This window comes from Saccopteryx leptura, chromosome 3 (assembly GCF_036850995.1).
Source record: "Saccopteryx leptura isolate mSacLep1 chromosome 3, mSacLep1_pri_phased_curated, whole genome shotgun sequence".
Taxonomy (NCBI): domain Eukaryota; kingdom Metazoa; phylum Chordata; class Mammalia; order Chiroptera; family Emballonuridae; genus Saccopteryx; species Saccopteryx leptura.
This window is the reverse complement of record NC_089505.1, coordinates 254,024,410-254,051,932: the sequence shown is the minus strand read 5'-3', so window position 1 is coordinate 254,051,932 and position 27,523 is coordinate 254,024,410. Positions and strand designations below refer to the sequence as shown.

At 34.6% G+C, this 27,523-nt stretch overlaps 1 protein-coding gene across 9 annotated transcripts in view; it reads right to left on the bottom strand.

Moving 5' to 3' along the window:
* VPS54 (VPS54 subunit of GARP complex) overlaps window positions 1-27,523 on the bottom strand; it is a 112,663-nt gene that overhangs the window by 45,542 nt on the left and 39,598 nt on the right. For 5 of the 9 annotated variants that reach the window (XR_010750422.1, XM_066378157.1, XM_066378156.1 and 2 more), the window contains 8 exons: window positions 24,089-24,244; window positions 21,764-22,005; window positions 19,921-19,999; window positions 17,693-17,727; window positions 15,336-15,467; window positions 11,027-11,412; window positions 4,739-4,865; window positions 3,133-3,240 (listed from right to left, as the gene is read on the bottom strand). Coding sequence is in view for 8 of the 9 variants with exons in the window: in XM_066378157.1 (XP_066234254.1) it covers window positions 3,133-3,240; window positions 4,739-4,865; window positions 11,027-11,412; window positions 15,336-15,467; window positions 17,693-17,727; window positions 19,921-19,999; window positions 21,764-22,005; window positions 24,089-24,224 (1,245 nt within the window). In the remaining variant the exon portion in view is untranslated. Of the gene's footprint in view, window positions 1-3,132; window positions 3,241-4,738; window positions 4,866-11,026; window positions 11,413-15,335; window positions 15,468-17,692; window positions 17,728-19,920; window positions 20,000-21,763; window positions 22,006-24,088; window positions 24,245-26,036; window positions 26,177-27,523 lie in introns of those variants that run through there. The other 4 variants (XM_066378158.1, XM_066378160.1, XM_066378162.1 and 1 more) reach the window with 4 other exon arrangements.

The following is a 27,523-nucleotide window of genomic DNA, read 5'->3' as shown; positions in this document are numbered from 1 at the left end:
ACAAATACTGCATAGTTTCACTTATGTGTGGAATCTAAACAAAACGAACAACTAGACTCATAGAAACAGAGATCAAAGGAATGATTACCAGAAGAGGGTGAGGAGATGGGTGAAAAGGGGAAGAGGAATACAGTCAATAATGTTGTGATAAGTTTACACGGGGACAAATGAACAATATAATTAGGGGTGATCACACTGTAAGGTAAAAAATGTTGAATCATTAGATTGTACACTTGAAACTAATATAATATTGTATAACACAACAGCTAGATTCAATTAAAACTTTTGGTAATTCCAAAAGAGAGTTATTTTGGAAGTTATGTTTCCTTACAATACATGCAATAGTTTAAAGTTTAAAAACAAAAATGCTTAGACTTCAGGAGAGGTCTGGGAATTAAAACAGCAGTTTAAAAAAACACTTGTTTAAAAGTATAATATACATACAGAAAATTGTACAAATTGTGTTTATAGTTCAATAATTTTTCACAAAATGGAGTACACCAGTATAACCAGAACTCAGACCATGAAATTGAACATTGCTAATAAGTCACTCCCCTGCTCTCCTCCTAGTAACTACTTCCTCCCAAAAGTCACTACTATCCTGATTTCTAATGTAACAGATTAACTTTGTGGTGTTTGAAATTCACATAAGTGGAATCATATGCAGTGTATATTCCTTTGTATCTGCTTTCCTTGGCTTAGCATTATGTATGTGATATTCATCCACACTGTCACTCTTTTTGGTTTATAACAGAGATTTTGAACCTTTATAATCTTGTGGCACGTGTAACTAATAACTAAAATTCTGTGGCACATCAAAAAATATGTTTTTTGCTGATTTGACAAAAAAAATAAGCATAATTTTGATTCATTCACACAGGATGACTATTGTTGTATTGGCTGTTGTCATGTTTTTATTTGACAATCTATGGGAGAAGAAAAGAGGTCAGTGCTCCTGACTAAATAGTCAAGTAGTGCATATTTTAAAATTTGTGTGGCACATCACTGTGCCACAGCATTCCAACTGAAAATCACTGGTGTTTTCAATTACATAAATATACCACAATTCTATTTATCTTTTCTACTGATGATAGTATTTTTTTTCCCTGTTCTTTTAATACAAATAGTGCTGCCATAAAATTCTTGTGCTGTCTTCGATGAACTTATGTATACTTTCTGTAAGGTAAATACTTTGGAGTAGAACTGCTAAGTCATAAGTGTGTGTTTAGCACTAGTAGATATTGCCAACAATTTTTTGAAAGTGGTTTTAATAATTTTAAAATAGTGTTTCAGTCAGTGTTTGAAAGAGCTGTGAAAGATGGATGGTCATTGTGGCTTTGGCTGGTGGTTCAGTGGATAGAGTGCCAACCCAGAGTATAGATATCCAGTGTATGGATGTCCTGGGTTCAATTCCTGGAGAAGCAACCATCTACTTCTCTCCCCCCCTCTCTCTGCCCCTTCTCTCTCTTTTCTCCTCCCATAGCCAGTGGCTTGACTGATGCAAGTGTGGCCCCCAGTGCTGAGAATAGCTCCATTGGTTTGAAAGCATCAGCCTCAGGCACTAAAAATAGCTCAATACTTGAGCATCAGTCCCAGATAGGGTTACCAGGCAGATCTCAGAAGGGGTGCACATGGAAGTCTGTCTATCTCCCCTCCTCTCTCTTGGGAAAAGAAAAAGAAAAAAAAAAGAAAAAGAAAAAGAAAGAGAAAATCTGGAGGTTAAAGAATAAGGTTTATCTGAGTAAAAAAAGTCAAAACAAAGATCAGAGAAAATAAAAAAACAACAACACGGATTTCAGTTTACAATTATGATTCCTTAGAGATCAGGGTAATATAAAATGAATATTTAACTAATGCTGGTAAATGTATACATTGATAATTTTTATTTATATTAAAAAAATTTTTTTAATTTATTGATTTCAGTGAGATAGGAAAGGAGAGAGAGAGAGAGAGAGAGAGAGAGAGAGAGAGAGACAGAACATAGAGCTATTCCTGTATGTGCCCTGACTGGGGATCAAATCAGCACCCTCTGCTCTTCGGAATGATGCTCAACCCAGTGGTCCCCAACCCCTGGACCGCGGACCAGTACTAGTCTGCAGAGAAAGAATAAATAACTTACATTATTTCCATCTTATTTATATTTAAGTCTGAGCGATGTTTTATTTTTTAAAAATGACCAGATTCCTTCTGTTACATCTGTCTAAGACTCACTCTTGACGCTTGTCTCAGTCACATGATACATTTATCCATCCCACCCTACAGGCTGGTCCATGAAAATATTTTCTGACATTAAACCAGTCCGTGGCCCAAAAAAGGTTGGGGACCACTGCTCTAACCAACCAAGCTATACAGCCAGGGCAACATTGGTAATTTTTAACAGTTTAAAACTTGGTTACTCTCTGACCAATAATTCTACTTTTATAAATCAGTTATAAGGAAATAGTTTCATGAAAAATCAAACAAAACTTGATATCGCAAACATCTGTCACAATGTCCCTGATAGTACTAAACTGAAAACAACCTAATATGCAGCTTAAGGAGGTTAAGTAGGTTTAACTAATATAATGTTGATGGAATTTTATACAAACACTAAAATGATGTTTCTGAAGGTTTCCATAATGAGAATATGCTTATGTTTCTAACTGGAATACATGTACAAATCAAAATAATATATACAGTATGATAGCAACAATGAAAAATATCAGTAACAATTTATACTTAGAAACATTCTTAAAAGAATCTTTTGGCTGATAGGGCTATTTTTTTCTTCTACTTTTCTACATTTTCCATTTTTAAATAAATGACAAAATATTACTATTCTACTACATATATTATTTCTAGAATCATGTAAAAGTAAACTTTACAAAAGACTCTAGACCAGTGGTCGGCAAACCGTGGCTCGCGAGCCACATGCAGCTCAATCAGATTGAGGACATTTTTAGCAAAGGCCAGTTTAGGAGTACCCTAATTAAGTTAATAACAATGTACCTACCTATATAGTTTAAGTTTAAAAAATTTGGCTCTCAAAAGAAATTTCAATCGTTGTACTGTTGATATTTGGCTCTGCTGACTAATGAGTTTGCCAATCACTGCTCTAGACCAAAATATATCAAATAAAAAACGTATAAATACCTGTTTAATGATATTCTTTGCCGTAATAATCATTTCTTCACTATAAATTTCTAAAAAATTAAGTTTTCTTTGTTTTAAAAGTCCAAATACGAGAGATACTAGTCTTTCCTATCAAAATAAAAAGAGAGTATATAACTTCACACTTTAAGTACCATATAATCTCACAGGCAGAAATATTAAACATCAGGGTTTTATTATTTGATGCTCAGATCTTTATCCTGCATATGGAATTTTCGAGAAGCCTAAATAAAGACCCCTTCCCTGGCAACCTTGTCATCAGATTTTTGGAGTCAGTGTTCTAAAACAGGTAAATCCTATTCCACAACAGTGGATCAAATGAAGGTGGTTTGGGGACAAAATAATACAAGAGTACATTTTGGCCTAGTTTCAAGTGGCTAGAGTATCCTTCTCAAACCCTGATGTCCAATAAGTACTCCATAATCTATGTGCTATTTTTTTTTATTTTTATTTATCATTTTAGAGAGAAGAGACAGAGAGAGAGAAGGGGGGAGCAGAAAGCATCAACTCCCATATGTGCCTTGACCAGGTATGCCCAGGGTTTCAAACCAGCAACCTCAGCGTTCCAGGCCGACACTTTACCCACTGCACCACCACAGGTCAAGCTGAGCTGCGTGCTTTTTAATTAGTGCTCTAGAAGCTTGAAATGGTGACCTGGACTATCAGTGGGGAATTAACTACTAAGAGGTACAAATATCTTTTAACTACTTAGGCTGCTATCAGGGTTTCTTGTTCTCTACTAATTCTTTGCAGTAATCAGCATTGAGAAGTTATCAGATAAGTAAAGCCTGGAGATAAAAACCTTGTATATGTGTATGCATAAGACATGTTCATAATAGGTGCTCACTGAATATGAATAACTGGTGAATGACTAATGAGTTATCATATAACAATGGTTACTTTTTAAAGACATACTCCAGGCCTGACCAGGTGGTGGCGCAGTGGATAGAGCGTTGGACTGGGATATGGAAGACCCAGGTTCGAGACCCCGAGGTTGCCAGCTTGAGCGTGAGCTCATCTGGTTTGAGCAAAGCTCACCAGCTTGGACCCAAGGTCACTGGCTTGAGTAAGGGGTTACTCGGTCTGCTGAAGGCCCGCAGTCAAGGCACATATGAGAAAGCAATAAATGAACAACTAAGGTGTCGCAACGAAAAAATGATGATTGATGCCTCTCATCTCTCTCCATTCCTGACTGTCTGTCCCTATCTATCCCTCTCTGACTCTGTCTCTGTAAAAAAATAAAATAAATAAATAAATAAATAAAGACATACTCCAGTATAGGCATATACGTGGATGCATGTTAATTGTCCTAAATCTGTATTTTGTATTTGGTTGGTAGCTATATAAAAAACCCATTTTAACTCCAATTTCTAATTAAGCTATAAAATTATTTTATCCTCTAATTACACAGGAAAGTGAACAATTATGGTACTTGCTAAATTCACATAGTGAAGAACTTCATAGGTCTAAGAGAGCTTGAAATTTAATGTACTTTTTTTACTCTGAGAAGTATGTGGTCTAACCTAAGGATGTTAGAATTAACACTAAACAATGACATCAATTTCATTTCACAGTTCAAAATACACACCTCTTCTAAAATTTGACAGTCATCTTCCAGTGATCTATTTAAGTCACTGTGAGAATAAGTAGAAAATTCTGCAATCATCATTTTATCTATCAGTTTTTCTAATTCACAAAGCTGTGATCCCAAATGCCTACAAAGGAAGAAGAAAATATTACATATAGTCATTAAAAATCCAAAATCACTCCAAGATTAAGGGAACTAGAAGGCAAAACTTTTCTGACAGTACTTGTACAATAATGTTATTTTAGTAAAATGGAGTTAACAAAAATAGTTGCAATAGTTTCATATCACCTCCCAAATTCTATTTCTCTCTTTAATTTCCAGTTAAATGTATTGTAGGAAATCTGGTTCTAGAAATTCCATGACTCATTTCTTTTCTACTTTTACAGATATTCAAATATTCTAAATCCTTCCTTCATTAACCATTTACTAAATATCAATGCCAGTAGCTTCCAAGCCATTTACTAATTCAACAAGTACAAATACCTACTATGTGCCAGGTCCTTCTCTAGATGCATACAAATATCTGAAGGACTATATGGACAAACTGACTCAATTCAATCTATATCATTACCAGTTTGAGTTACTGTGCAATATCCCTCAGGTCATTAAACTGAAAGTCATTACAACACAAGTCTAAAAATACAGTAATAATAAACTATCATCTACGCTTTTTATCTTAAATTTTTTTCTTTCACTCTACCTCTAATATTTACAGGTCCTAGCTAGGATTAAAGTGAGAAGGACTCTAATCTGGGCAGAGTTGTGGGGATGGTAAAGGTAAGTATTACTAAAGGGATTTAGAACCTTTCAAAAAAGCATACGCTGCCCAAATGGTAAGAATGGTCCCATGTAGTCCCTGCTCTGCAGGGCACTAAGGATTAGTAATTTCAGATACAAAAGAATGTTTGTGACACAATCTAATAGCTTTATAAAAACAATGAATTGAGGAAACCTAGGTTAATCTAGCTGCTCCAAAGAATTCCAAAAATTAAGTGAAATAGACCAGTGGGAAATCAGTTTTATGTCCCAGAATAAAAAATAAAGTTTTTTCAAATTCTATCATTGGGGGAAATTTTAAAACATTCATATAATTTATAGAGAAAACAAAGTTGGCCATGAGTTTGTAACTCACAGGTGATATCCAATTTATTCAACTTCATACAACTTTCTTAATATAATTTACTCTACTTTTGAATATGTTTGAGTTTTCAGTAAGTTGTTTTTAAAAGTAGTATCAGGCCAGGACATAAATCTACCCATAATTTTACTATTGCTTGGTTCTCAAATTTTATAAAAATCAGATTCCTTTTTAAGGCACACTGTAAGTTACACTGAGGTATGTGTCACCTTTAGGTATGAATGAATAGTCTTCAACAAAGAAATATTGTGAAAAGTCAATCTGACTGTATCTACTGACGTTTGAGCACCAAAATAATAATACTGTAATTTCAGCAATTTATATGTAAAGTTCTATTTAACACCACATACTGTCTTAAATAACTGAGTATCTTTATTTTTACGCATTCCTAACTACTTTTAAAGTCTGATAAATATATTAAAAAAGAATAGATATAAATTTCAATACTAACATCAAAGTCTTATATAATCACAGGTATATAATATATACACAAACATTTGTCTAAACCAGTGGTTCTCAACCTGTGGGTCACGACCCCAGCGGGGGTCGAACGACCAAAACACAGGGGTCGCCTAAAGCCATCAGAAATACACATTTTATTTAAAAATGTATTGTATAATAAATATGTATTTTCCGACAGCTTTAGGCGACCCCTGTGTTTTGGTCATTCGATCCCCGCCACGGTTGCGACCCACAGGTTGAGAACCGCTGGTCTAAACAAATCCTTGGACAAAACTTTCAGGATTAAAATGTTCTATAAGATTCATGTATTTATCCTGGCTCTAACTGTTTTCTATATTCTTGACTACTTTGACAATAGATGTAATAATAACGGCCTGCATGTTATGATTAACCTTATCAGAAATTTTAATAGACAAATCTGTTAACAGTCCATTTTAAAAGTATGTATTCTAATAATCTCATATAGTAATATACTAAATATAGTAATATACTAAAATAATAGCCAAAATATCACTTTCTGAAGGACTTAAGTTCTTATATGCTAAATAAATTGGAACCATTCAAATACTTTGACATGCCTCAATTTGTACATTAATTCAGATCTCCTAAGCTGTATATTCACTACACTGACTTCTGTGATGCTTTTATCAAAAAAACATAAATCAATAAACTCTACTGTAACACTAGTTTCATCAAACAGCAGAAAATCTGGTTTTTGGCTTCACCCCTGAGCATAAAATGTAGATGCTTTCTTATTACAGTTATAATGTTCTGAAGATCTAAACTGTAGATTGCATCAAGATAAAAGACTTTGTTTTATACCTTTGATACTACCAATAATAAAAATCTCTGAAATGAAATCTGATGTGACCTCAGATCAATGAAAGCACAGTAAAGTGGAATATATAATTAAGTGAATGTTTTCCACCTTTTCTTTTTATTTAAAAAAAAGGCTCATGACTAGAAAACAACTAGTTTCATTAATTTTAACCTAAAATCAATTCCCATAGTAGGTTCTGGCTTGGCAAATTTATAACTCAATTGCCCAGTTCTACATCTCTCACACTATATAATTAGCACTGATGTTTCCATGTGATCTATCTGATGTTCTAGAAATCCTCAATCAAATATATTAAAAAGAATACATAGCTTTTGGGTCAGATGAAACCTGGGTTGAATCTTGACTCCACTGTTTTATAACTTGCTGTATGATTTGGAGCAAATTATCTAAGACTACCTATGCCTCAGTTTCCTTCCCTATTAAATTGAGATAAGATTATCGATCTCATAGAAGTTTTATTTTTATAGTGGCTGGGGGTGGGGGACAGAATCAAATAATATATGCAATATATACTAGTATAGTATTTAATACAGAGTGCCAAAGAATTTTAAAATGTTCTTGGGTTTTATAGTGGTGGTAGTAATAGAGTAATGGTGGTAATAAGTAGCAAGGAAAAAAGTTAACAATGGTGAAAACAAAGAGTTTCTACATAAACCTACACAATAATGGAGAGCAAATTATACTATATTCTCAAATTTCAAAGTAACTAAAGTTTTTCTACATCAAAACCTGCAAGAGACCCTGGCCGGTTGGCTCAGTGGTAGAGCGTCGGCCTGGCGTGCAGAAGTCTGGGGTTCGATTCCCATCCAGGGCACACAGGAGAAGCGCCCATCTGCTTCTCTACCCCTCCCCCTCTCCTTCCTCTCTGTCTCTCTCTTCCCCTCCTGCAGCCAAGGCTCCATTGGAGCAAAGATGGCCGGGGCACTGGGGATGGCTTCATGGCCTCTGCCTCAGGCGCTAGAGTGGCTCTGGTCGCAACAGAGCGACACCCCGGATGGGCAGAGAATCGCCCCCCTGGTGGGCATGCCAGGTGGATCCCAGTCGGGCGCATGCGGGAATCTGTCTGACTGCCTCCCCGTTTTCAGCTTCAGAAAAATACAAAAAAAAAACAAAAAAACAAAAAAAAAACCCCTGCAAGATATCAAAGTTCAAATATTTTCTTAGACCTATAAGGAGATTTCTGTATTTTATCTGCTTAAGCATTTGAATGTCATTAACCACAGAAATAACTTTAGTTAAATTAGCATAGATCACAAACGATATATTTTGTTACTGATTATAGTATATATTTTTATTGCTAATAGAAGAATTTCATTCCATGAATAATGGTTAAACATCTTTATGTCCTAATAATTCAAACTGCACAATTTTGCAACAATTTAGGCAGTAAAATCATTTAAGTTTTTTTTATTACAAAAATCAACAAATGTACAAAGGGCTATTTTAATAATTATGAATTAATTCAAAGAGCCAAAATTTTGTTATGTAAATTACTGTCCACAGTCAGAAGACAGAATCAAACCAGGATTTTTACACTGATAACAGATACACTATACCCCTAACACAATAGTAGAGCCCTTTTGAATAGGGACAGGAAGATGTTTTAGTTGAAAATTTTGTTTTAAAAAGAATAAAATGATGTAAGAAGATGTTTCTACTTTAATTCCAAATCCTGATAAAGTAGCATATCCAAGGGTAATTTCAAACCAGTTTTCTCGATTCTATTGTATTTTAGAGTCTCCTAAAGAGCTTTAAACAAATACAGTATGCAGGTCTTACCCTCTAGGAAGTCTAACCTAATTGGTTTGGATGGGGTGTAGTATGCTTTTTTAAAAGCTCTTATAAGAGTTCTAATTTTCAGCCAGGATTAAGAACGACAGTTATACATGAAATAAAATTATAATCAGGAACAATGATTATGAAAAGTAAAAAAAAGGAAAGAAAGAATAAGAGAATGATACAAAGAGTCACGATACATTTGGTAATACTCTGGATCATTCAGATTCTATAAATGTCTATTAAGATGTGTATATCAAAGATTTTTCCCAAGATATTTAGGACCCATTAGAAAGATTAAAAAAAACACACATAAATGATAAAATATGGAAGAATGTTATTAAATTTCATTACAAAGTATAAACAAAAGTTCTGAGAGTTCAGAAGTCAAAGAAATTTATACAGAAAATAATACCAAGGTCAAAAAATCTAGAAAGAATGAGAAAAAACCATGCATAAGCATTTTTATTATCACTAACTAGAAAATATGTATATGATATTAGGTTAATAGTACAGAGAAGTATCATATACAAATAAGAATATTCAAATTCTTTTAAAATAAATAGAGGATTAACTACTGGAAGATTTTGGTATCTAAGCTCCTTTTAAAAGCATTAGAAAAATAAAAATCATAGCTGAAAGCAAACTGGGACTAAGTTCTATCAAATGGAAGGACTACAGAGTCCTTTGGTTCTACTGAAAGATTTCTTATTTTAAGTAAGATCTTATGCTTTTCTAAGCTATGTCCCACAAAAATGACTAAAATTTGTTCTCTACTATAAAAAAAAGGAGTAAAGTGTATGGAATTCAAGTAGAATATCTGTTTTCTCCTACTGGGAGCAAATAATCATGCTAATAAACTAAGAACATAGCTTATAACACTAATGCTTACAGTAAGCAAGAGACCTAAAATATGTTATCCTAACTGATCATACAAAAATACAGAGTCCAAAATTATTCTTATTCTTAGTCTGACTAGTTTCCTCCACTAAGGTTAGAACTCCATAGCAATCTGTACTTTCACCATCATATTGTACTACACTGTATCATGACTACCCAGTAATTTCTGTCTCCCTTCTCCTCCCAAATAAATTGCAGAAAGAGAAGAACATCTCTACTTTCTTCATGGCTATATTTCCAGTATTCTGTCTTGTGTCTGAAACACAGCTGATCAAAAACCATTTCTTCAATGAATGAATCTATCAATCATTTATGTAATTAAATTTGGGCCAAGTTTTAAAATATGCTTCCTAAATAAATGTTCCAATTAGATATTCTTAGTCATTAAGAACCTATAATTCAATTAAAATAAACTTATTTTGCAGCTAAGTTTTCCAGAATATATTAAGTATCTTTTAAACTGCAGAGCATATATCATCCATAGAACTTCTCTGTAGTTCTCAGTAGTCTAAGGTTTGGGTGGATTTCCTAGCAAATAGAAACTTCTACAAGGACACTGAATGAAATTTTGATGGCTTGCAACTGGTCTATTTATAAATTAAACATTTTGCCATGATCTCACATAAAATACTAAAATCCTAACCTTAGACGTATTTTCAAAATATGAACTTGGGAGAAATTGGGTTTTTTCCATCACCATGTGAAATATGTTATAATGTGATAAACAGAATAAAAATCAAAAATAAAATTTAGTAATTATTACATTTAAAACCTGTTCAAGAACTTTTAAAATAAACTTAATTTTAGATCAACTGGTATTCCTTCTTCTACCTTGATGTACTATCTTAACAAAAAAAACTATTTCAAAAATTTCAAAATGTTATTTTCAAAGTTGTGATTGGCCTTTCATTGCTTTCATTCACTAGAAAATTTAATTTTGCTTCTTCATCCAAATATCCCTGTATATATTGGTCTTTATGGGTTTTGTTTGTTTAGCTAAGACTAAAATACCAAAATAACAACGTTACTAAAGAGATCAATCTGGAAGAAAAAATAACTATGTAACTTTAAATATATTCATACTTCTTCATAATTTCAAATATGGACTACTGAAAATGTATCCTTTAAAAATGTCTAACATTGTTTCTAATGGTTTACTTAATTGACATACCGGAAGCTGTGAATGCCCTGAAGTTCCTGTTGTAGAACCTCTTGTGTTGTTGCTATTAAGTCCAATGCTCCAACAAATTCAGAAGTAGATAACAACACCTGAACTGTAGGTTGAGTCTGGTGTACAGTGGCCATTAACTTCAGTTTATTGTACACTTTAACACAATTATTTCTGGTAAGTGCCAGTCTTAAAATATGTAGTGATCCTTCACACATTACTTTATCAATCTGTGCAATTTTATCTCGAAGCACTTTTACAGCCTGGGAAGTTTTCTTGAGGTAGTCCTGCAATTCGTGTTGAGAGGTCATTGCATGAAAAAATGCTTCTGAACGCAGAGAGATCTGGTGAGCAATGTTTACTTCCACAATATCCAGATAATGGCTCAGCTTAAGAGGGAAGGGGAAAAAAAATCATGGAGTATTATAAGTATACCTTCCTTGGCTATACAAATATTTACTAAAAATGTTATAAAATTTCTACATGTGTTTTAAATCACATTGTGTGAACTGTTTTATAATGGGATCCTTGATGTTGGACATAACAAAATGGAAGAGAAGGTGAGGTACAGCTCAAAGATTAATAAATATAAGACAACACAGTAGAAGATGGCGATTCACCTTCTTCTGCTGTTCACCTTCTTCTGCTGCTCTTGCCATTACAGCCCTCTAAACACCAACCACTTTCTAGAAAGTAAGAGTACCCCACAGTCACCTCAAGTTCTAAGATCTAGAGATAATGATCTCCTTAACCCCCAAACATCATTGCCATCTCCAACATCACTTATCTGACTAAAAAGTAATTATAGTTACTATTTATTGACCTTCTTCTTCTACATATCAGGCACTAGTATTTTCTAAACATCATTTTCTAATTTTAACAATCTTGGAATATAGCTATTATTATTATTCTCATTTCACAGATGAGGAAACTGAGGCTCAGAGACATTAAAACTCTTGAATAAAGTCACGTAGTTAGTAAGTGGCAAAGCTAAAATTTGAACCCAGGTCTGTCTGACTCAAAAGCTGAAGTTGTTTCTACCATACCACACTGCCTCAAAATGCTAACGAATCCATAAAAGACAGGTTGGTGGTCTAGTCACAAGTTTCAAAAAGTCCTAAAATTCATTTGGATCTTTATTTTTTAAGGCTTATTTTACTTTTCAAAAATTATTCTTTTATCAATTTGTAAAACTCAGTTTATCTCCTATATATTTTCCTCTTAAGATGTTGACAAATGCCTTAAACAATTAGTTCATATATGTTTTTGTAACACTACCAATATTAGTTCCCAGAGTAACATATGTTAAAAATGTTTTCTAATTTCAAATATGGACTTCTAAAACTTGAATTGTCTTTTCTTCCCTTCTAACTACACATGCCTTTCCAATTCTCTCCCACTTTTTCACTTATAGATTCTTCAACCTCTAGTTCAAAATTTACAAATTATTTTGCACATCTCAGGAGAATTCATAGCATTAAAGGGTTAATGGACTTTCAAGATATAGGTCTCATAAGATTGGAAGAGATTATTTGGTCACCAAGCCAGTTTTCTTAAAACTGTGCAGGATCACAATAGCTTCAGTAAGGCTCTTTCAGTAATCTATTATAATACAAAATAGGTTACAAACAAATTTTCCCACAGTTTAAGTCTCTTGCATTTATATCCTTCTGCTGTTGTTCTTTTCATCTTCACTACAGCTATTCATTTACTTACCTAAAAAACAATAGGGGGACAAAGATACTAAGGGTACAATGCAAGCTAAAATGGACTCAGTTTTCAGAATAGTGAATGAAGAATGGGTAATTCCTTTAGGACAGTGAGATTCAGAAGGCAGTTCATATGCTGCTGCCAGTCTGTGAACTGTTAAGCAGATCCATGATAAAATAAGAAACTTTGCTGGGAAGAAAATCAACTACATCAATACGCCTAGCACATTGTTTTTTCGTAAAAAGACTTTCTTAATGAAGGAAGTAGCGCAATGATTTACATTCTAGTGCAAACTGTGGGCCAGCACTGTGGATAGCACTGCAGTGGGATACAGATTTCTCTGATTCCCGCTGTAGTATCCCCTCTCTTTAAAGCTAGCAAGATAAAACAGCTTATACAATCATAAAGTGAAACTGAAACTGCCCTCAGAATCATTCTTCCATTACTTTTCTAAGAATAGAGCAGAATGAGAAGGAACCAGAATGTAAATATATATAACAAACATGATTCTGCAATTTACCAAAACAAAAACAAAAAAAGTCCAGTACTCTAGCCACTTTAGACATTTAACATAAGCGAACTGTTTCATTTGAATTTCAAAGATTTTAGCAACTTATCAATATTCTGTTGATCTATTCTTTTCAAAAGCATAATATTTTCATAATTCATTTCTTATTAAAATTCTAAAAAGGGAAGTCCTGGCCGGTTGGCTCAGTGGTAGAGCGTCAGCCTGGCGTGCGGGGGACCCGGGTTCGATTTCCAGCCAGGGCACACAGGAAAAGCGCCCATTTGCTTCTCCACCCCCGCCCCCCCTCCTTCCTCTCTGTCTCTCTCTTCCCCTCCCGCAGCCGAGGCTCCATTGGAGCAAAGATGGCCCGGGCGCTGGGGATGGCTCCTTGGCCTCTGCCCCAGGTGCTAGAGTGGCTCTGGTCGCGGCAGAGCGACGCCCCGGAGGGGCAGAGCATCTCCCCCTGGTGGGCAGAGCATCGCCCCTGGGGGGCGCGCCGGGTGGATCCCGGTCGGGCGCTTGCGGGGGTCTGACTGTCTCTCCCCGTTTCCAGCTTCAGAAAAAAAAAAAAAATTCTAAAAAGGGAACAATTTTTAAAATATTCCCTAAAATTATCTATATAGAGCAATGAAATTTTCATTGGCTTTTGTTTTTTTTCTTTTTAAAAAAATTGAATTTATTGGGGTGACATTTGTTGATAAAATTATACAGGCTTCAGGATTTTTCTCTTTTAAGGTATTACTCTACCAGGATACATATTTGGAATGTGAAAAAGGAGTTTGGGAGTGAGCCTTTGTCCATAACCCCACCATTTTCATCAGATTTATGAATTTGTTCTTAGTCAAGGAGAACCTTTATTAGTAAAAATCTTGCCAAAGGAAAAAGTGAATTCATTTTGTTTTTAACAGAAAAGGAATCTTCATAATTCTTTTCTTACATTTCTTCTCCTATCCTCCCCAAGCTGTCCTTTCTTTAGTTACTGAGGAATACTGGACCTAATTTATTGAATTGTCTTCTTGAGACAGCTTTCATACTGTCAAGAGATGTCACTAGACTAAAACAAAATGCTTTCTTCTCAGTTTAAGTACCACGGTTTTAGGAAAAAAAGCTTTAACTGAGTGCAAAAGAAAAAGAGATCAAAGGTCTTTACTTCCTATTCAAATTTTAAAAGATTCTTGATATGAGTTAAAATATTTTTAAAGTTCTACATTTTAAGTGACATTCAAGATGTTGACTTTTGAAATATAGAATACTGTAAAAAAATTAAAATGAGACTATGCAAAAGACTAGGCTTTGCAAAACTAAAACTACAATAAAGATATTGATATGATATTTTTGCTTTAAAATAATCACTATATAAATGAGAAAAACTTTCGTCTCAGGAAAAGTTGATTTTCTGTGCTTTAAATCATAAAGAATATAAACAATATATTGTTTGGGATGAATGTAAAACAATTATATGTGTTATCTAATATATCCTTTCAACTGAAATTCCATTGTCTGACCAGGCAGTGGTGCAGTGGATAGAGCATTGGCCTGGGACACTGAGGACCCAGGTTCAAAACCCTGAGGTCTCCCGGCTTGAGCATGGGTTCATTTGGCTTGAGCATGGGGTCACTGGCTTGAGCATGGGATCATAAACATGACCCCATGGTGCTGGCTTGACCAAGGGGTCACTGGCTTGGCTAGAAACCCCCTACCCCCATAAAAGCACACAAGGAAGCAATCAATGAGCAACGAAAGTGCCACAACTATGAGTTGATGCTTATCATCTCTCTCCCTTCCTGTCTGTCTGCCCCCCCACTAAAAATAATTTAAGAAAAATTGAAAAAAGAGAAATTCCATCAGTTATTATTTCAGATAATAAGCATTCAAACAATAATCTTTTCCTTTTCACCAGCACAACTTGTATTCCATTGAATCAAAATACAGTTACTTTAGCAAGAACGATTCGAAGGCTTATTATTATCTGTAATAACAAAATGAAATGAAAAGAAATAGTGCCTACTAAATAACTAAACATGAACCTACACCAAGTAGCACCACTTAACCAGAATAAAATTTTCTATGTGGAAAAAGTAAAATAGGAAATACCTTTTCTTGTAGCAACTTTGAGGAAGCTGCATCACGATTTCCTTTTCCACCAGCAGTATTAAAATGAGACCATGGTAAAACTGAATTAAAAGTTAAAGAATCGTCCAAGGCAAAATCTGGTTTCATAAAAATCTATTAAAAAAATGCATTTCCCTCAATTAGAAAAACATTTTCTTTACATCCATTATCCCTTTAATATAAGACCTTTAAACAAAAATTAATTTGGATCTCAAGCAGAAACAGCAAAAGCAAGTGACAAGCTGAGTTATTTACATAAAAATCTGTAGAAAAATGTAGAAATAAAGTCTCATCAAACTAAACATGTTTGTGAAAGATAGAAAAATGAATTTTTTTTTGCCTTTACCAATGGAAATGATCGTTCTATTACAACTTGATCAAATGCTCTAGAGCAGTCCCACTGGGCACATACCAAGGAGAGATATCACACTTACCCTAAAATTTCTGTATTATTTCCCACAGATAGTGCTTTTTTTTAATGCCAGATATCGATTTCTTTATACTTATATTTCTACTTTCTCCTGTTCAAAATTCTTTCAAAATTGTTTTGTTAGAATAGACATAAACTAAATTTTAAAACCAAAACAAATTCAATTTTATGAAAAGCCTATTCCTTTTCTCTTACATATCACATCCATCTGGGTACTAAATCCTACTCATTATATTTCCTAAATATTGCTTGAATCCCCTCTCTCTTCTGTCTCCACAGAATTTCATCAGTGCAGTTTTCCATTAACTCTTGGTTACAATAAATGGACACTTAATAATGTCCTTCCCTGACCTATCCACTGTTTTGCTGTCAGATATCCCTTTAAAATGCAAGTATAACTGAATTAACTTCTCTGTTTAAATCTCTCAATGGATTCCCATAACCCACAGACCAAACTCTAGAATGGCATCCATAGCCCTTCATTTTTTTTTTTGGACCCACTTACCTCTTTGTATCTTGCCACTCCCACTATTTATATACAAGTTAAATTCAAGCAGTACTCAACTATCTTCTGTACCCTCTTATGCTTAAGTATCTTTTATACATGGTTTTGGCCTAGAATGCTCCTATCTTCCTAGAGAATTACTCCCAATCAAAGGGGCAAACACATGTTTCTGTATATGACATACAGATTAATCACCCCATCTCTAAACACAAGTTTGTTATGTACACTTATTTTTCTCATACATCACAAAAATTATTTACTTAATATGTATATCTCCCCCTGGAATACGTTCCTGTAAGATTGAATTTATAGCTTATCAATCTTTGTATCCCCATAAGGCCTGAAACATGCTTTAATCAGTTAATTACTTCATTAATTTCTATCCTATATTTTAATATTTTTATTGATTCATTTTGTCTATATCCAAAAACTGTTACGAATGTGATCGGAAAAATCTATCTAGGGACATGAGTATATTTTCTAGTCACTGCTTTAGTGTTATTGAAAGTATTGATTAATTCAATAAGTATTTACTGATTGTCTAACTCTTATGCTAGGCACTAAGAGGAAACAAAAATAAATTATTACAGAAATACTAATCTCAACAATCCTTAGTCCAAGGGATATGATAAAATATACACATAAATATCTTATAGGGGGGAGAGTGACAAACACCTTAAAAGGGAAGGCTGGGGTCTAGATAAAATGCTGTGGGAATTCAGCAAAGAGGGCAATTATCTTCAGTTGGGGGAAAATGTATTCATGTAAAGTTGTCATTTAAGCAAAAGACTATAAAGGATTAGCTACAGGGAGATGATGGAAAAGTCTTCTGAGCTAAGGAACAGTGCAAGTAAAGCATGAAGCCAGCAGAACAGTTTGGCTGAAGTACGGAACGTGTAAGAATTAGGAGACAAAAGTTAAAGAGTGTAACTACAATGGAAATGAATAATTAGGGGCTTTACATTACAAAGTTTGAATTTTATTTTACAGGATTCAAAGAACTTTAAAAATGACTGCCCTCTCCTTTTTGTTTCTGTCTCACCCTAAACAGCAATTAGCACAGATCTCTTTGAGAAGCTGATGAATGCAATGAATTCTTTTCCCAGTGAGAAACCTTATCTATTACACATCTCTACAAAATTTTTCTTACAAAAAAAATATCTTTTTAATAATTTGAAGGTATTGTAAGATCAACAAAATTCTTTTAGAATGGAGCGACTTAAACATATGTGTAGGTTTAGGTGAAGAAGAAGAGTTTGAGGATACACAGGAGAGCAAAGTGATGTAACAGTGTCAGAAGAGGCAAAGTGATCAAAGTGTCAGAAACAGCTAAATGAAAGCTTAAGGACAAAACTAAGTATCAAATATTAAAAAGCAGTCTTCTCATTTTTTAAGCTTTGTTACCTTAGGTACTTGCTCCAGATCTGTCCTGGATTTATCTTTGAAAAAAAGGGAAAATGTGATTTTTTTTAAACTTGTTTTCATTTTACTTCCATAAAATATACTTTGACAAGATTCAATACTGTACTATGTCACAACCAAATAACCACTTAAGTTTCTTTGTTCAACAAGTATCTATCAAGCACCTCCTATATCCCTAGTAGTATGCAAAGCACTGAATAAAGCATATGTTCAAATAACTTTAATCAATTGTATAGCAGCAATAAAACAACTCAATACATTTTAAGTGAGAATAACTGGTCTACAATGAATTAGTCTACAACGATTAGCTATGCAGAAAGCCTGATGCTATCTTTTTAAGTTTTGGAGAGATTAAATTTTGCAGGCTATGTAGTTTTTAAATATGAATTAAATTGTAAAATAGGAACACTATTTTACTGTTCAAAATAACCACCATCCCTTCCAGAATTTCTTTTAATCAAAGATTTTAGAAAATATATTAATTTTCTTCTAACACGCTTTAGTTTGTATCATCTACAACCTGCATTTGAAACTACTTTACCTTCTTCTCACCAATGAGATCTCAGATAAAGTACCCTCCATTCCAAAAGTAACCCCTCCTGCCTCTTCTGTGAGCTCACTTCATCAAGTATCCTGCCTCTCACCAAATCGTCAACATCTTCCTCCTTCTAAGAGCATTTTCTTCTCTGCATATAAACATGTTCTGATCCCTTCCATTAAAATAAAGGGAGGGAAACAGGGTGGAAGATAAAACATAGGACCCAGACTACACTGAGGCAAAAGAAGACCTCAGGTGTAAATTTTCTTTTTCTTTTTTCTTTTTTTTTGAGAGGCAGAGAGAGAGAAAGAGAGGAATAATTAAGCTATATGTGCTCTGACCGCGGAATCCAACCTGGCAACCTCTGCGCTCTGGGAGGATGCTCCAACCAAGCTATCCAAACAGGGCTTAATTTTTATTGATTTTTAGAGAGACAGAGAGAAGAAGGGACAGAGAGGGGAGGTGAAAGGGAAGCATTCGTTTAGTTTGTTGTTCTACTCAGTCATGCACTCACTGGTCGCTTCATGTGTGCCCTGACCAGGGATTGAACCTGCAACTTTGTTGTTTCTGGAAGATGCTCTTAAACCAACTGAGCAAACCGGCCAGGGCATTTGGGTACAAAACTTAAGAAAGCATCTACTCTCAAGGTTAAGCAAAGGTCTCCCTTGTCTCATCCAGTCGGAGCCATGCAAATATTCTTCCACTCTGTTCCCTCTGTAGTCCATACCCTTTATCTCAAATCTTCAAGTCACATCCACATTGGTAAGTCTCCATTTCTTTCTCTTGTAATCACACCTTAATATATAGTATAGAGGTTTCTGTAACCACCATTCCAATTTAAACCTCTCCTTAAGATCTCCTAAGTTGCCAAATCCATGGACTTCTCAGTGTGCAAACTGAAGTATTCTGACATTGTAGAATAATCATTCTCACTACCTTTCATTTCAAATGTGGAACTTTCTCTTGGTTGACTCTTTTGTCTCTGACTACTTCTTTATAGTTTTCTTTCACAAGTAGCTCATTTTCTATCTGCCTCTTAAATATGACAGCTTTCTAATGTTGTTACCAGTTATTTTCTTCTCACTACTTACATCCATCCTGGATGATCCCATCTAAGCCCTTGGCTATTATCAACTACCAGGCTATTGTCTATGCTACCAACATATCATCTATGATAATATCTACTATACCTAGATCTCTAGCCCAGATCTTTTTCCTGAGCTCCAGGTTGCATTCCAGACATTTTTGAAAAACTGCAATTAAACCAGATTCCATCACCTCCAAAATTCCTCCTTTTATACTGCTCGATATATAGAACTGCTATTTTTGGCATATTTATTTAACTTTACTCTGGAGACCATCAGTTTATTGAGGACAGGGACTATTTCTTATTCATCTATTTTTAAGCATCAAGAAAAGTACAAAGCACCCAGATATTAAACAAGTATTTGTTAAATTGAAAACAACAATACCATCAGACCCAAGACTTTTCTCTTAAAAGCTTTTATAAAATATTATAATTGTAAGCTATAAAAATTTCACTAGAAATAATAATTATATATATGTCAGCCAACAAAGTCCCAAAATGAAGATTTTGTTCAAATTATTTATGCTATGCCACAAATAGCACATATTCATCTACATATTATCTACAAATAGCACATATTCATACCATGAGTATGTAAGAGAGTCCTGTCAAAAGTATCTTTGTGAGGACAAATATTCTTGCATCTCTCGTGAATCTTCTCTCTCTAATAAAAAGACAAATATATAATGTGATCAATATTTTGTGGCAATATGAATAGTCAAAGCATCAAACTATTTTACAAAATAGCATCAGAATATACCAAATTAGATGTACGATTTTTAAACATGTCATCGCTACTGTCTTAAATTTAAATACAAATAAGTTTGCTTAATAAACTAAATATAACTGAAATGTATAAACACCTATTTACTTAAATCATCCCATTTTACATAATTAGTAAAATATTCATAAATTTGGAATGAAGTGGGAAAGCAAATGACAAATCCTTACAAATATAACAAGCCAATTAAAATAATTATTGAAAAAAAAGAATATGTGAAAATTGAAAATTGATATACCTAACATAAAAAGATAGTTATTAAATAGTTGACACTTCCTCTGTGAGGAAAAAAAACGAACTCCACTCTGATTTCAGATAGATAACCACTGATAGCACTGTTACCTTTTCAGAGAAATAGTAAATAGGGCACATGGGTAAGTGTGGTACAAAAATAAACTGGACTAGTAGTTTTCAGAGTTCTGAAATAATTTTGTCAGAAACTACAGAACTGTCTTCCAAACAGGCTGTACCATTTTGCGTCCCTACCCACAACAAATGAGAATTCCTATTATTTCATATCCTTGCCAACATTTGGTATTATCAGCGTTTTTTGAAATTTTGCCATTCTTTTATGTAGTGGCATCTCATTCATTCATTTATTTATTTATTTATTTATTTATTTATTTATTCATTTATTTTTCTTTTTAGAGAGAGGAGGGGAGGCAGAGATAGACTTCTGCATGAGCCCAACCGGGATCCATCCAGCAAGCCCACTAAGGGGTGATGCTCTGCCTATCTGGGACCCTTGCTCTGTTGCAACTGGAGCCATTTTTTAGCACCTGAGGAGGAGGTCATGGAGCCATCCTCCGTGCCCAGAGCCAACTCACTCCAATCGAGCCATGGCTGCAGGAGGAGAGAAGAGAGAGACAAAGAAGTGAGGGGGGGAAGGATGGAGAAGCAGATGGGTGCCTCTCCTATGTGCCCTGACCGGGAATCGAACCCAGGACTTCCATCCACATGCTGGGCCAACACTCTATCACTGAGCCAGCTGGCCTGGGCTGCATCTCATTTTTTAATTTGCAATTCTCTAATGAGACATGATAATGAGCATCTTTCCATGTTTATTTACCATCTTTGATGAGATGTCTGTTCAGATCTTTTACCCATTTTGTGTGTGTGTGTGTGTGTGTGTGTGTGTGTACGCGCGCGGTAAAATTACAAAACATAAAATTTGGCAAATGTTAGTGATGTTGACCATCTTTTCATGTTATTGGTCACCTGTATATCTTCACCAGAGAAATCTCTTCTCAAGTTCTTTGCCCATTTTTAAAATGAGTTACTTATTTTCTTATTGAGTTTTAAGAGTCCTTTGTATATTTTAGAGTACCAGTCCTTTATTATTTAATCATATTTCCTAGGCTTTACAGACCTAATAAAACCATTTTCTCCTTGGTAAGTATGGTGGGATTCATGTTGAATTTTTTTAGCACTATTTGGAACATGTCATTCTGAAAAATCATTGTAGTAAGAAAAATATATTTACATAAATCTAAGCAAAGAATTAAATACAACCCAGTACAAAATATATATGAACAAAAAAGAATACCATAGGTTCCCCAAAGACTATTAGTCAAAATCCATTATAAATCAAACTAAAAATCTTTCTATTACTTATGACTTGACTATAACTTCAAGATTAGATATTACCTGAGAGATGTCCTGTTGATACACTATAAAATGTTCCTTGCTGATCTGTGGGAGGTAGAATGAAGGTATGACTTCAGTGTCCACAAAGTCCAATCCCCATGTTTTTGTGAAGAAGTCAGATTCTCTTTTTGCTAATCTAGGATCATTTAATGCTGCTGGGAGATTTACTTTGGAATGATATATAGTCCATCTATGTTGATCTGTAACTAGAGATGGGGCAACACATAAACTAATTGAATCACCTGCAAAAAGTAAACAAGAGAACTCTGTAAAGTAAGTTCTATGTTTGAAAGTAAATCCCAGAAAAATAAAAGTGTTTTATTCTTTATTATACGAAGCAAATAAATGCTCTTCCATAGCAAATGTTTTAATAAAAATCAGTCTGATTAAATAAAAGTGAACTGGCCCTGGCCGGTTGGCTCAGTGGTAGAGCGTTGGCCTGGTGTGCAGGAGTCCCGGGTTCGATTCCCGGCCAGGGCACCCAGGAGAAGCGCCCATCTGCTTCTCCACCCCTCCCCCTCTCCTTCCTCTCTGTCTCTCTCTTCCCCTCCCGCAGCCGAAGCTTCATTGGAGCAAAGTTGGCCCGGGCGCTGAGGATGGCTCTGTGGCCTCTGCTTCAGGCGCTGGAATGGCTCTGGTTGCAACATAGCGCTGCCCCAGATGGGCAGAGCATCACCCCCTGGTGGGCATGCTGGGTGGATCCTGGTCGGGCGCATGCGGGAGTCTGTCTGTCTGACTGCCTCCCCATTTCCAACTTCAGAAAAATACAAAAATAAATAAATAAATTTTAAAAAGTGAACTTTTGGCAGCAATGGCTAAGGGAGGAAAAAACGTGTGCAGAAAAAAGATATGCAAAATTTGAAGGTTGTAGTTACAGGGTGGGTTAGGTGATAAAGTTTTTTAATTAATTCCTTTCCTTACTATACAATTTCTCTATCTTTTGTGCATCATCAAAACTCTTCTACCTTCTGATGAATATCTTTTATCCTTTAATATTTCAGTTTTTCTCATAGGTAGGCCTTTTTTTCTATTTTAGTATGGCAGTACTGGTTCCAATATTCTTTCTTTGGCTTATAATTAGATAACATAAATGCTGCTGTGGCACTGACCATAGAGGACAGAAAAATATACAGTTGATTCTTTTTATTCACAATAGTTCTGTTCTAAAAAGTCACTGAACATTTAACTAGCAAATACTGAACCATTACTCCTAGTGGAATGCAGGGTTAGATTCCTGCAAATATCTGACCACAACATTTTTGTCAACTGATCAAGACAGAATCTTGTGCATGTTTCTGTTAAAAGGCATCTTACTTAATATATATTGTTCATTCATTAACACTGAACTTATGGCTAACACAACTATTAACTCATACTTGAACAAAGCTTATATAACATGAATATTTCCTTCATAAGGCATATTACAGCCTTCTTATGTTTAGGAACACTAGAAAGCACTTGAACACATTTTAAAAAGCAAAATCACCAACAAAAAACATAAAAATGCAAAAAATGTGGCACTAAACAGACCACAAAAGGACACTTGTTTACAGCATGACAGCTGAAACAAGAAGGCAGAGTGGCGCCTTGTTCAGCCTCAGGTGGGAACGTGTATGTACATCAGGTGTTTTAAATTTGTCACTCCTCTGTGCATGTCTGCAAATGACCACAAAAGTGCCACAAATATTGATTTTGGGGTAACAAATAAATTTTAAAGATGAGGATTGACTTATGTTTAACTAAAAAACTTTCAATCTGTACCTACATTTTCAAAATATTTAAAAAAAAATTTTAAGTGAGAAGTGGGAGGCAGAGAGACAGACTCCTGCATGTGCCTGACTGAAATCCACCCAGCAATACTGTGCCCATCAGGGGCTGTTGCTCCGTTGCTCAGCAACAAGCTATTTTAGCACCTGAAGCGAGGTCATGGAGCCATCCTCAGTGCCCTGAGCCAACTTACTCCAACTAAGACATGGCTATGGGAGGCAAAGTGAGATAGAGAGAAGGGGGGGGGGGGGGGGGGAGAGAAGCAGATGTTTGCTCTCCTGTGTGCCCTGGCCAGGAATCAAACTTGGGACATCCATACACCAGGCCGACATTCTACCACTGAGTCAACCAGCCAGGGCTTCAAAACATTTTTTCAGTTTATGTAACTTCTTTTATAGAAATGCATAAAAAGAACTAAATTCCAATTTCCTAATATACTTTCTTCCAAATTATTTATCTCTTCAGTTTTAAAATCATAAAATTTCCTCTTTTAAGATAAGTATATGGAAGTCAACTACTCATTTAAAGATAATACAAATCATCAAAAAAAAGTATTACCTGTGGGTTCCTTGGGACACACATCTGGCAGTGACTGCACAGGTCGAATGTGTTTTGCCGGATCTACCTCTTTTTTAAAGAAAACATCACTGCTGCTTCCTTGAGGCACTGGTGAAGAACTGTGGCTTGAAGCCATTGCATAAAATCACCACTTAACTGAAAATGAATATGAAACAAAAAATAATCAAAACACTTAATACAAATCAAAATTAATCTACTTCTGTGTAAGTATTATATATGTCACAACTTTCTTTCAAAAACAGACACATTAGTAAAAATTCCTCAAAGTAGAAGTACACAATTTAAATATGTGCTATTGAGTCACTCAATATTTATTTAGTTGTCCAAGAAAGTTATTTGTCCTTATTTAAAAAGTATTCTCCCCAAAGCAAACTATCCTTAGTTTTTTATCCAAAGTACAAATAGATATCAAACTTGTAACCAATATATATTTAAAAAGAAAACATTCCATTCATTCAAAAAGTACATTGTTCTTCTCTCTTAAAAGTATAGTAATTATGCATTATAGCAAAATGGTTAAGTACCTAGGTTCTTTGAAATGGACTCCCTGGGTTCATATCCCAGCCTCATGTACCAGCAATATAACCTTGAAGGAATTGATTTAACCTTTATGTGCTTTATCTTATCTACAATAATAGAGATGAAAAGAGATCCCATCTCATAAACACTTCCTAACAAAGAATAGATATATGTGAAGCATTTAAAACAATGCCTGCCTCAGCCCTGGCTGGTTGGCTCAGCAACAGAGCATCGGCCAGCATGCGGAAGTCTCAGGTTCAATTCCCAGTCAGGGCACATGAAAAACGACCATCTGCTTCTCCATCCCTCCCCCTTCTCTCTCTCTCTCCCCCCTTTCTCTCTCTTCTCCTCTTGTAGCCATGGCTGGACTTGAGCAAGTTGGCCTGGGATGCTGAGCAAGTTGCCAACGTGGCCTCAACTTAGGCACTAAAATAGCTCATTGCCTAGCAACGGAGCAGTGGCCCAAGGTGGGCAGAGCATCACCCTTGGGGGCTTACTGGGTGGATCCTGGTCAGGAAGCATGCGGGAGTCTATCTTTGTTTCTCACGTAAAAAAGATAAAAATATAACAAAAAATAAGTAAAATAAAATAAAACAATGCCTGCATCAAAGTTTGTGTTCATAAATATTAGTTATCATTATATTACTATGTAACTGTCACTATATTAAATGACTATGAAAGTATCATTCTTCAAGGTGCTTCAAAGCAAAACATTAGTTAACCTATGTTTACATTTTTTAGTAAGTGCTGAAAGAATTTGCTGAAAGAACATAATACAGACTACAGTGGCAGGTAAGACTATAAATGAAGCTGTCATAACCTGCACACTAAAGAACATGTAATATTTTATTATTAGAATTAGATAATCTTATAATGCTGAGCCTACCCATTAAATAAGCATTCAACAAATATTTTAATAAAGGAATAAATAAGTGGATATAAACAGAAGCTTATACCTGAAAGGAAACTTAGTCTAAGTTCTCTCATACTGGAGATAAGTATAGCAAGGCCTAGAAAGACTAAGTGGTTTACAAAGATAGGTGTGGTTTAACAAGTTTTTAGAAAAAAGGCAACTTAGGAAATCTGGTAAAGAGCAAAATAATAGTAAGAAATAAAGAGCAGAGACATAATGCTAGGATCAGTGACAAAAAGTTCACCTACTATACTCCCCCTCTACTTTGTTAGAAAGCTAAAAATTATAAATCCCAAACTTCCTTGCATGTCTTAGTCCTTCTAATGCAAAGAAGACATTTCCAATTTCACCACTCACTGAAACCCTAAAAAACAAGCTATTAAGAAAATACACAAAGAATAATAACTTGCTCAAGGTTCCTGAACAGAAAGCAAACAAAAGCATGAATAAAGGTTAAGGGACATGAAATAATCATAAGGCCGTGTGGAAACTGACCTGACTAGAGTGAAATGTTTGCATTGGGAAGTACTGGCAAATAAATCTTATTTACACACACATATACAGTATGGCCAGACTATAGTTGGTTCTCTAAGCAATAAAGAGCCATAACTTCTTTGTCATGTGGATTTCTTTGGCAATCTGGTGAGTTCTATGGGACAAAAGAATACTATTATAAAAATATCTGGAAAAATTAATGCTTTAAAAGGCATCATTGGCTTGCTGCATTTATATCCATACACATTAAATGTATGGTTAAGTCTGTATAAAAGTATTTGCATATTTAAGAGAGAAGTATCTAAAGTATAGGAAACACTGTATGACAGAATACTGTACATTAAGCATTTCGTAAAGACAGTTTCTAAATTTTACATTAAGCATGTTTATATTTTGTTCATTTCATCAAATAAAATGGCTAAAATAAACACATCTTGAAAATATGTGTTAAGCCACAAATAGAAAATGTTTTTATATATATTGAACGCCCATTGCTTGATGTCAGATAAGTTAAATATTGATTCTAACAATAGTACATTACAATTTCAATTTATTTTTTTACCATCAGGTTTCTACAGCATAAAGAAATGGTGAGTGCCATATTAGGAAGCTAGAAATACTTGGGGAGATGGGAACTTATAGAAAAACATTTCTAGTCTCCTATAAGTTATTCCTGTATCTGGGGAGAAAAACACTTTATTTACTCTTTAAAGATTCTGAATTGGGAAACATGCATATTTTCTATTTTTTCTTACACTTGTCTTAATTCTTATGAAAAGAGGAACAATTTCTAGCTATAAAGAGATTATGTAAAATTAGGGGGCTGCCTACAAAGTGAGCCCTAATTTCTAATCATTTGACTGTCCATTCCCCCCCAACAGTAAGAACCAAACTTTGTATTAATGACAACATTACAAGTATGATGTAGACACTTAGTATGTGCAATCACTGGTAATAAAACAATGAATTTATTCATAAGACATGAATGTATAAACAAATACAGCAAATCCACATGGCCTCTAAACAAATTCAGCAAACAAAAAAAATCATCTTTCAATGAAAGGCTAAGAAACAGAAATGATGAAACATCTTAATGAGAAAGTTCAGTGTAAACAAAGAAGTTTGTCTACTTAGGCAAAAAATTAACAAAAAAATAAAAACAAACAAAAAACTCAGCATAGAGGAAAAAGGAACATTTTAAGCACTAAACACAGGCAATACATGATTTCTAATACTTCCACTCGTAACTACCATCTAGAAACAAATTTGGCATTTCATCAGTAGTCACCTACAGTGAAAATCTATAAATAGCTCCACCCTTCACACAAGGTAATCTTCTCATAAATATATTAATACCATACTTAAATCCTACCTTCTCCTGAAGACTTTAGTTTCTCACACTTAATCACTCTTTATGTATTTCTATTTTTGTGCCAATCATTTGAAATTCTGGTTTTCATATAGGCCTTCCTTATTAGACTGTGAAC